Genomic DNA, 11,469 nt, shown 5'->3' on the forward strand with positions numbered 1-11,469 from the left:
ATCAATTAGTAAGCTGACATCAAATTATATTATGTTATTATAGACATGGCATTTAGCAAACCTTTATTGCAAGGTTGGCACGGCAAGATGTCCAGACTAGTGCAACAGTAATTCTCGTTTTTTGCATCCTGCTGCTCCCATCGTCAGCCAGGTAACATTTTTTTTTACTAAAGCAGTATATGAATTTTGATGTATTACCTACCACCATTTAGTTGTTTTGTTTTATTTAAGATATTTATAAAATATCTGATCATGCCAGACGTAATTATTCCACTCATTTTTTAAACAATGCAATTACCCGTTTCAGCCACCACGGGGGCAGCAAACTCATGGGTCAGACCCATCTGGTAGCGAAGGAGGGCCGAGACTGAGAGCTACATGGAAAAATATGCACCAACAAGCCACTTTGAAATTTTGCTGTTTTCATGAATACATGAAAACAGACAAAAAAAATGTTGGGTGACCCTCCCCTCAACAATGAATAAACAGACATGACCCTCCCCTATTTTCCTCTGGTGGTCCATTCCATAAATACCGAACGGTCCCTAAGGTCTCTAATTCAGACTCTCCAGACCTGCGTTGGACGCCTGGCTCAAGTCTGAAGAGAAAAGAGATTTCAGAGCCAATCAGAGTTAATAAAAGAATTCAGTTGTGTGTAGACAATATGTAAGCAGTCTGGTAACCACAAGCAGAAGAAAACATAAAACGGAAAGAGAGCAGCTAGACTCTAAAGGAAGAAATGAAACTCAGGAGACTTGTGTTGTGTCCCCATGCTTCACTGACCTAGAATGAACTCCTGGATCTGATCAAAGGACTCAAAGGCATACACGTTGTCACACAGCCATTCAATGATCTAGAGGCAGGATGGAAACACACAGGGGACAGGTGTCAATGTGGTGGGTACAACAGTCATCTTTCAATATCCTTAGTATATATCCTCTATCCTTTGAAGGAATAGTTTGACATTTTGGGAAATATCCACTTTCTTGCTGAAGTGTTAGATGAGAAGATACTGCACTCATGTCTGTGTGTTATTTCCGAATTTCCCCGCTAGGGATCAATGAAGGTGTATCTTATCTTATCTTGATATAAAGCTACAGCCAGCAGCCGATTAACTTAGCTTAGCACAAAGACTGGAAGCTGTGGCAAACAGCGAGTCTGACTGTCCAAAGCAGGTTAAGAAGTTCCATCTCCCAGCAACTCTAAAGCTGAGTCATTGGGACATCATATCTGATTTGTTTAATCATAGCAGAGATTGAAGCGTAAAAACAACAAGTTGCAATTTTACGAGGGATTATGTACTTATTTATTTATTGACCGAGCACAGTAACTTCCTGAAGTCTCTGCTGGTTGACTGGCAACCTCATGGTATGGAACTGTATGGGTTAAACAAACAAACTTGGTAGTTAGCTATTAAAGTGCTAGTAATTCGGTGGATTTAGTTACCTATGGACAGAGCCATGCTAGCTGCTTCCAGGCTTTCAAGCTAAACTAAAATCTCCTAGCTGTAGCTTCATATTAAGCACACAAACATGAGCGCAGTATTGATCATTTCCATCTAAATCTCGGCAAGAAAGTTAACAAGTATTATTATGTGGAAATATGCCTTTAATAACCCTGCTTTGTTTTATTTTAGCCATGCTAGCTATTGTGGCTTTAGGAATGGCAAAGTCGGTCGGTTGGTCCACTGCTTTAGTAACAGTTAGAGAGTTACGGAGTAGAATAAACAAAATATCTCAAAAATAACTCTTTCTCTAATATTAGATGGATTATTGGATGAAATTTGGTACTATGCCCTTGGAGATCCACTGACTTTTCATCTAGCGCCAACAGCAGGGCAATGATAGCATGTTACTGTAACACATGGTGAATATGTTAAATATACTTGCTGCATTTTAGTTTTGTCATTGAGAGAATGCTGATATTAACCGCTGTTCAAACAGTTTTAGTTACTGATCTGTGGGATGATGGGTATAGTGATGTTTACATTACAGAAACATGAAAAATAAATGATGTCCTCAAAGATAGCTCCTGCAAATCTCACAGCCACAGTGCATCAGAGTGAAAACTCATTTTCTGTTGCCCATTTCCCTGCTGTTTGTACAAATATCTCTTTACCAAAGACAGTATGAGTCCAGAAACAAAAATACTATGTAACAATTGCGTGAAGAGGAAGAAAAAAAGAAGCAAACGTAGGAGGAGAAGAACTCAATTTGCACAGCATTCTTTTAAAGTTACAAACAAAAAATTGTGAACAAGCAATCGCCTTTATTAAAGCCACTACTTTTTGTGCTGCTGTCCCTATTAACAGAGTCCACCAAGAATACAAAAGTTATGTGTGGTGTCTAATTTGTCAGTGCTAGCTGCACTAATGAAGCTGGTGACTCATTTAACCTTTAAAGAAATAATTTATAACAATCTATCAGAGCTGGAACATCTTAATTTAAGTGTACTACTTATAGAGTCTGAGTCATTGTCAGCGCTGTGCCCAAACAAAATATCTGCCCCTTTCTTTCCGTCTTTGTTTGACTCTGTTTGATCTCTGTCCACTTTTCTTCTCTCCTCTCGTTTAATTTCAACATACAGTTGTCTCTTTCTTTCTCTGTCTTCTTCCCTCCATCTGCTCACCTCCTACTCAAGGTTGACACCTACCGAATTCACACGGAAGTGGAGAAAAGCAGCCATCTCTACCTATATCTATTTATTTTTAATTAGCTGTTCTTTTTCCTTGAGTGGCATTAACATGTAGAATTGCTCTCTCTCTCTCTCTCTCTCTCTCTCTCTCTCTCTCTCTCCGCATTCAGTCTCTCCCTGACTCCTTGACTAGTTACTAGACTAGTGACTCATTAATCACTGGTAATAACTGTCATTTTTAATGATTTTATGTTATATAAAATAAATATTGTGTTGCATAAAAATGCAATTCTGGATAAAAGTGTACGTTCTGTGGGTAAGATTATGTCTTACATCTTTGTATTAAAACATTTATTTAGGAGAAAAAACACAGTAAATTTGCCTTAAATGTCAATACTTTTGTCCTTTTCTGTCTTTTTTTGTACCTTCAGCTCCAGGTTTGGGTCGTTTCCCATGTAAACCAGGAGCCAGTGAAGGGCGGCCAGGCGCTGAGGGTCAGCCTTACTGCTGGGACACCTTGGACGGAGGTGACATACAGCAAATTTACTTTTATACAACATAAGCATATTCAAACACAAGAGACACAAAAAGGCAGAAGCACAGGCAGACAACCAACAGTTAGGAACCGGACTAAAATAGTGTCCAAAAACAAAATTGAGCAAGTGGCCAGTGACGCATCTTTATCTAGCAGGATGGTAAATCCAATCTGCTGTGCACGAATTAAGCTAAAGCTGTTTTAACATCTATTCCAAATAAGACTCTGCAAGTGTATGAGCACAAAATAACTTTCCACCTGTCTGCATAGTGCCTACCTATACTCTCATCTGCTCTAAACTGCTTCCTCTATGTGTAGAAAATAATAACCCCAATATAAATAAACCCTTCATTTCCACAAGAAGTTCTGATTCATGCTCACCTAGGAGTGTCTGATCGCAGTATCTGCAGCAGGAAGGCAGGGCTAAGCTCAGCGGTGTGGATCCTCCCGCTGGCCAGATCCAACAGACTACCACTGGACTCTTCCTCTGCATGCAACACTGTGATGTTAGCTGACTGACACTGCAGGCCCAAGTCCACGTCAAGACCTTCAGGTTGTTGAGACATACAGACAGAGAATAAGACTCTTTCTACAACGAGATTACACATGAAAGCTCTACGTTTGTACAGGTTCATGTTGTTTTTTAAACCTATCAGGAATAAATATGACCATGTACTGTAGCTGAGAAATGAGGTAAACAAACTGCTCCATAGCCATCACTCAGTTTAGACATGGTTTGTACAAAAGCCTCATCTTACCTGAGAGAAAGAGGGAGTGACAGAGCATCTCCTGCTGTCTGGTGTTGACACAATGGAGGAAATAGTCCTGAAGATACACCAGGATATGGTAACCTATATACAAAAATAACACAGCATCCCTACTATGTTATATTTGTATTCTGTATGCACACCAGACATTTATCAGGCTGCATGAGGATACATGCACTCATTTGTCTTTGTGTGTCGGTGTTGCTGCTTTGAATGCAAAAGTAAGGAATGCATGTTTGGCAGTCAACCTCACAAAGTCACACACAGTTGAACTGATAAGGATTCTAAAGTGTGACTGTTTTACATTTCTGTGTGTGCAATGACCTATAGGAATGAAGAGCGGATGGAGGTAAGCGGCTTTCTGTGGCGACTGGTCGCTGCCCAGAGATACTCTGAACGTCTTTCTGCAGTCTGCAGGAGGTGAGAAAATCCAAATTTGTCACCACGTGCTCAAGATAAAAACAGTAACATAGGAAAAAGAGACTTAGGTATTATACGTTCTTTTGAATGGACAACATTAGACAGCATACTCACCTTTATGGACTAAAACCACAGTGTAGATCAGTTCCTGTTTATCTTTAAGAGGTTGGCTGTAGCACACACACATGCTTCCTAAAAACAAACCAGCGACAGAGCAATGGTGGATCACACAAAAAGTGATATCAATAAAAGATCACGTACATCCATGACAATATTGATGATAATCAATGAGAAATTAAATCAGTTGTGATACGTTTTGATGAAAAGTCAATTCACATATTAATACCTACCATTAATACATTTTCAAATGTGTATTAATCAGTAATCAATAAAAGGGGTGAGTTATTGAGATTTAGTTTTTGGTTCAGAAATCAAAGATTATTAAGATCAATCAACAATTTCATGAATGAAACAAATTAATACAAATGACTAATTCCTTGTTAGAGGTTTGACTTCTAATCTGATAACATTATCATGCAATAATTTGACCAATTTTAATTTTGAAAACTCTAATTTCAATGCACAATACATTACATTTGCTGACAACAAAATGAACCTGATATTCATTGATCCGCACCTCATTTCCAAATGAAACTCTTCAAACAATCTTTTGATCATCGTAGTGTATCATCACTGAGATTGTGAATTATGTGCTGCAGATTATAACCTTGCTTTTGAGTTGTAACAGCGACTTACTTTCTTGTTTTCACAAAGAGAAATGCAAAACACACACAAGTATATATAATTAGTAATGTTCTGTAACTGTAACGTCAGTTTGTTTACATCCGTTGAGAGAATATGTACACAGAATATGTGTGAAAGCATTGCATTATTCATGCAACAATTTATGTGCGTGAATGTGTTACCTATTCTGTCTGTGAACACTTCCAACCTAACAAGCTCCTGCTCTGGTCTCTCCATGTGATAATGGTCAAAACCCAGATTTACAAATCTGTTGGACACACATAGACATACACAAAGTAAATACAATCAGAATATTTGGGGACCTAGGAAGGTGTACAGCAAACTAATAACTTGCAACAGGAAGTGAACAGGAATTAATTGTGGTGTCTTTGATTGCAGGTACATGTCAGTACCGCGTTATTATGGAACCCGCACAACTTCTAGGAAAGACCCGCCCTTCAATAGCATTCACACACTACTATTGGCCAGGCGTTATGCAACGTAACGTAACCCGATTTGTTCAGGTCCTATCCCCTGACCAATCGGCTATCCTAACCTTAACCAATGCCTAACCCCAACCAATCAAGCTGCTTCTTAGGGCAGGACTTGCCTAGAAGTTACGTGGGATCTATAATAATGCGTCAGTACCATTCAAACAATGCAGAATATCTAGTGAACATTCTGCTGAGAGAAAGATATTTATTTATACTGTATTCATAGTTGTTGCCTTACTTGACTGTGTGGAAAAGATTAGCAGGCAACTCTAATGGGAGTTCCAACTGTGGGACAGTAATATAAAGCAAGATAACTATATGTTATTATCAAGTCAAAGCAGAAATAACAATTATGGTTAAAACATGTGCAAAAGACTGGTCATTTATTGAATTATAAGACATAGAGATGACCTACCACAGTTTCGCATTTATGGTTGGTGTAAAACTGAACACATCGCATCAGGAACTTGTCCTATGAAAGACATGTAATGCAGATGTTCTGTTATTCAGTGTACCTAGTCTAAAGAAAAACAGTTTTGTGCTTTTTATGGATGAATTCAACGCAATGTCCTCACAAGTACGGTTGTACATGCCTGTGTGTGTGTCACGTTATGAGTGAGATAGTAGACTCTTTGTGTGTGTCCGTCCCACTGGACCCAGCAAAAGTCCTCCACTATTCTCTCTGCTGTTTTCGACAAACGCTCGGGATTCGCCATCACCTGGTTCACACAAACACCTTAATATTCAGCTTTGTAGACACACTGAATTCTTAATGCAAAGCTCCCCAGGAGGGAACAATACACCATACAGTTTATGGTTTGAGATTGAATGAGGTCGAAACCATATATTCTTTGCACTGGGTTATGCAATTACTTCCCCATATTTTTTCTTATTAATTACTACATATGTGCAGAATATATAACCTTTAAAAAACTGCACAGAACCCTTCAGCCAGAAACTTCTTCCATGCAATTTATTGTTAAGCTAAGGTCACTATCCACTTCCTTCAAAAACAAAAAGAGCTGGCTAAAGGGAGAAATGTGGTGAATGTAGAGTGCAACTTACCACTCTATAACCCTCCTGCCTTGTAAGCAGAACATGGTAGAGATCCGCATCTGAAACGTACAGAAGGATATGCATAAATGTAACTATATCCAAATAATGTGGATCCGGAGAATGCTGTTTTTTTCCTCTCCAAATGTAGAAAGACAGATTATGCCTCTCTAAATTTGATGATCTGTTTTGTCACAGATTAAAGAAATATAGGCCACATAGACAGATGAGCATAAGGGCACACAGACTCACATCCGTCCTCAGTCAGCAGCAGCAGGTGGCTCTCCAGCACTGATCTCCTGTCAGTTTCTGAATGGAGGAACTAGGGACAGCCACAGAAAACATGAGTCAGCATCTTATGGTTTACAGCACTTACCAGATGGAGAAATCTATTTGCTGATTTTCATATTTTAATGCAGGCTTTAAACATTCTTGGCATATATTTAAATTTTGTAGTTTGGCAACATGACAAGCAACCAACTGTAAGGTCTAAAAGGGTTACAGCCACAGTGGCTTAATAACATGTACATACTTAATATTCCTCTGTTGATAAAAAAAAACTTGAAACTTAACTTAGAAAGAGAGAAAGATAAATATTATAAAGGGAACAAGAGAGAGAATGGAAACTACATGCCAGAGCACTTTCAGCAAGCTAGCACAATAACAAAGTCTATGGCACTGATACACTGTTAGCGCAGATGCACCATAACTGCAACATCAGCTCATGGCTGCAGTAAATCCTGCATGAAAGTGGTGGCCAAAACAACACACACACACACACACACACACACACACACACACACACACACACACACACACACACACACACACACACACACACACACACACACACACACACACACACTCTACCTACCTGCACTTTGACCCTGCAGTCCACTGCCTTGAGGACTTTAGTGTTGTTGATTGGATGGATCTCAATCAGGAGAGTTAGACACTTGGATACTACAGAGACAAGGCAGAATGTGAGAAGAAATCAATTGAAAAATGCAAACAGAAAGATAAAAAATGCAATATGAATGGTTGATGTCATGGTCTGTAAATGAAATAGAGAGAAAAAGATCTTGGATGTTACTTGGTTTGAGGCGCTCCTCTCCTCTGGTGTTTTGTGCCAAGCTGACAGCTGAGAAGGAAAAAGTACAGCCACAGGTGTGACTTAATTTACATATATTTTCCACAGAGACTACACCAAATCAGTGTTTCTTTAGTAAGTATGATTTGGCGCCATTACAGTCAAAAATATATACCCAAACTGTGTCTGCGTCCGGTGGCTTGGATCAAGCTAAAGCTTCTCACTTAATTGCCTGATTTGGGGTACTTTAAAGGTATACTAATCAGCAATTCCCTAAAAAACAATGTTTACACCCATACAAAAATAAACCCTTGCAATCATCACTTATGACCCACTAGAAGTGTGTGGTGGTGTCTGTATCTGCAGAGACCCTGCTGCCTGCCAGTATTTTCTCTTTTCTTTTTCTGTGTGGGACTTTCTGGGTGTCATCAAAGGGCCTTTGGGCCCCTACGTGGGTGTGTTTCCCAAAGCCAATAACAGCGTGTGTTTGACCGAGAGACTCTCTCTCTCTCTCTCTCTCTCTCTCTCTCTCTCTGGCTCATTGAACCGGAGAGGAGGGGCCAACTTTGAACGCTGTTTACAAACACCAACTGACAAAGACTGACTAGTAATTTGTTATCTGTATATTACAGAGGCTTACCTAACAGCGTCTCTTCCTTGTTCAGGGAACAGCTGCTGACACACACCTGCTTGTCGAATGTGTACAGGAGCTATTGGAGAGAATATACAGACACATGGGAATGGGTCGTGCAGGAACACACGTGCACAAAAGCGAAATCTGCAGCACTAAAGGGAAAGAGACATGGGACTGACACACAGTACCTTGTTCTGTTTGGTGTTGGAGTCATATTTCCCAATTCTGGTGGTCCCTGTTGCCCCCTATCAAAATAACATGGTCATTAAATCAATCAAACTAGAGAGATAGAAAATCTGTCCTGACCGAGTAAACCTTTTTTCCCACTGGTGTCTTCCACCACATTGGTATGTGTGGAACTTCATGCTTGACCTCTTCATTACCTTGGCTTACCTTGCTGATTATCCTGACTTGACATGCTTCACTTCAGACCAGCGAATCACCACTTTTTCAGGTTCAGAAGATTTAAAATAAAAGGAAGAAGTCTACTCTGGCACAAAAATCCATGGCACAGCGAGGAATACATAAAGCTGTGAACCATGCACAAAAAAGAGATTATTTCCTCGATGCAGACTGAACACTATCTTTAACCTACTAAACCCAAAGACTCTTTGGCGGGTCTATCATTAAAAAGGTATGTTGTGCAGAGAAGCACAGTTCAGCACACAGAACTTTATTTTAAATTCTAACAAGGCTCCCAATGTTTCTTAAAATATGTTAAGCAGATGTATAGAGAAATCTGTATAAAAGAATATTGTTGTTTTTTTCTTTTGGTTGTGTACATTTGATGATCAATGGTGGAGAAAATGGCATCTGGGATTTGAATAGTTCACTCCCCATGACTTCAGTGGACTGGGACGAGCTGATACAGAATAGTTGGCCAGCAGTATGCATACTGTATAATGTTATATCTAACATACACTAAGCTACTTAAGCCCCTACCTCAAGATAAACAAATATACAGTAAACTTCTATAAAAAAGTATAAAAATAGATGGCTTAAGTGCAACAAAAAAGACAAGACAATGCACATGACATGGCAATGACAGTAAAAAGAAGTAAGATCAATGCAGGTTGTACCATAGCTAAACTGTAAAGATCACTGGATTAATAAGGATTAGAATAATAACACTCACTTAATGAGTACATTTCAGTATAGGAAATGCTTAATAGGCAATGCCGTCATTATGGACTTACAGTACCTTCCAGGAGTAAAGGATGCCCCCATCTCTTTCAATGTTGAGGATACAAGTGTCCACTGCTCCAGAGTATTCTGCAGACACAGCATCATTATTTTGAACCATACATCTAATTATGTTTAAACAACAGTCTGCACTGTCAAACACGTTTTTAGTATCCCTGCCACTGCTCATGCTGAACATACTCAATGGTATGCTAAATGAGAATATAGTGTGTTTCCACTGTATAATAAAGTATTATTACACATGTAAAGTGCCCAGATGTGTAGGTGAAATATTTGCTGCTTAATGAGACATAATGAGATGCTGATGCATTACCTGCATAACCACGTACTGTCAACCATTATTTCTTATAATGTTACAGTAAACTTTTGATTGCTTAGTAACAGCATGCTATTTGAAAGTATTGCCGTAATATTTGGATCCTGCAAAGATAATTAAAGTATTTATTTTCAGTCTTAACCAAAATACTTGTACTAAGATTGTATACACTGGAAATAAAATAATCTGCATTCCATTTTATCCAATTTAATATAGAATGTTAGGTGCTGGAATCATGCAAATCCAGATATTTTAGGATATTCATTGAATAAATTGTATTTTCGATAGCTATATTCTATATTTTGTATTTAGTCTTTTATTTTAAAATTGGGACGTTTGGTTTTAAGGCATGCCGACCTAGTTTTTATACGGTCTATGATGCCGACCAAAGGTATTTTTAGAGAGGAAATGTGAAGAGTAAATAGCTCCATCTACTGGTATATACCATAAACTGTATATAAAGAGCTATTAACCTTAAACCTCTTAGCGATTCAGATTTTTTTCTATTTTTGAAGCTAAAGCTATCTAGGACAGTCATTTGTCTCCAGTAAATTGACTTTGTGTGGGATATCATGCAATTTCATACTATTACACAAATATATAATACAAATTCACGTTAAATTCACTTTAGACTCTGCATAACAGTGACAGGTTAAACTTAAAACCTGACACTTAGCTAGCACTGTTGGTCAAAGCATTTAAATGATGTAGCCTACGTTATCAATAGTTCTACACTAAAAAAGCAGCTGCCCATGGACACCTGAACGCCTCACCTTTCACCCTGCAGACCGACGCCTCCTTCCTGAGGATGTCACATACCACATCTCTGTGCAGGTCAAATTTTGGGTTTAATTTCAGCATTTTTAGACCTTTGTCTACTCCTTGGCTTTCAATTCAAAATTCCTGCTTTTAAAATACTCCGGAGTGAGTTTGTTTCCTTGAGAAGAAAAAGAAGAGGCGGCGGGCGGCACCTGCCATCTGATGTTTCTTCAGGGCAGGCATGTGACTGAAACTACGTGCTAACTTTGGGAACTTGTAAAACTGAAAGCAGTAGAGCACACACGCACATATTCACATGAACTATCTACTTCTTCTTCCTCGGCCTGTTGTTTTCAGAAACGTATTTTTATTGGCATGCGGAAATGTTACGTTGTCCCGGAGGTAGCTCCTCCCTTCTCAGGGAGATTCGCTGTCATAGGCCGAGGAAAGCATCGGTCCACCGGGTTGGAATTTCTCACCGTCCCGCTGAATGAGTGCGCCATCCCGCCTCAGCCAGGCACTTCACATTGGTGTGTCACAAATGGTTCCAACCAGGCGGGTGACTGTCAACTTGCTAAATGTATTTAACTGGAAGCTTGACATAATAGCTTGAGATTTACAATAGTGGTGTGTTTTAGGTTAAAAGCTTTACGCGCAATTTATTGTCAAAAAGTATTGCCTATATTTACCCTATTCTTATTCTCAAATTTTAGTGTAGCCTATGTTCACCCCGACAATATGTATCATTGTAAATTGAAGGGCTGTTGATCAAAGAAAATGCATTTAAAGCTGTCACATTGGACTAGAAAACTGTGATGGG

General features: G+C 39.0%; 1 protein-coding gene across 3 annotated transcripts in view; it reads right to left on the reverse strand.

Moving 5' to 3' along the window:
* Window positions 1-11,019, reverse strand: part of gsap (gamma-secretase activating protein) — a 36,734-nt gene extending 25,715 nt beyond the window's left edge. For all 3 annotated transcript variants that reach the window (XM_078281379.1, XM_078281380.1, XM_078281378.1), the window contains exons 1-18: window positions 10,664-11,019; window positions 9,573-9,643; window positions 8,560-8,616; window positions 8,378-8,447; window positions 7,741-7,788; window positions 7,522-7,610; window positions 6,900-6,969; window positions 6,660-6,709; window positions 6,188-6,313; window positions 6,010-6,066; window positions 5,833-5,879; window positions 5,283-5,368; window positions 4,471-4,548; window positions 4,261-4,347; window positions 3,928-4,020; window positions 3,551-3,716; window positions 3,060-3,150; window positions 784-853 (exon numbers count right to left, since the gene is read on the reverse strand). In XM_078281379.1, coding sequence (XP_078137505.1) covers window positions 784-853; window positions 3,060-3,150; window positions 3,551-3,716; window positions 3,928-4,020; window positions 4,261-4,347; window positions 4,471-4,548; window positions 5,283-5,368; window positions 5,833-5,879; window positions 6,010-6,066; window positions 6,188-6,313; window positions 6,660-6,709; window positions 6,900-6,969; window positions 7,522-7,610; window positions 7,741-7,788; window positions 8,378-8,447; window positions 8,560-8,616; window positions 9,573-9,643; window positions 10,664-10,751 — 1,444 coding nt within the window. In that variant the 5' untranslated portion in view covers window positions 10,752-11,019. The remainder of the gene's footprint in view (window positions 1-783; window positions 854-3,059; window positions 3,151-3,550; window positions 3,717-3,927; window positions 4,021-4,260; window positions 4,348-4,470; window positions 4,549-5,282; window positions 5,369-5,832; window positions 5,880-6,009; window positions 6,067-6,187; window positions 6,314-6,659; window positions 6,710-6,899; window positions 6,970-7,521; window positions 7,611-7,740; window positions 7,789-8,377; window positions 8,448-8,559; window positions 8,617-9,572; window positions 9,644-10,663) is intronic.
* Between the last annotated feature and the right edge of the window lie 450 nt (window positions 11,020-11,469).

Source organism: Sander vitreus, chromosome 23, assembly GCF_031162955.1.
Source record: "Sander vitreus isolate 19-12246 chromosome 23, sanVit1, whole genome shotgun sequence".
Taxonomy (NCBI): domain Eukaryota; kingdom Metazoa; phylum Chordata; class Actinopteri; order Perciformes; family Percidae; genus Sander; species Sander vitreus.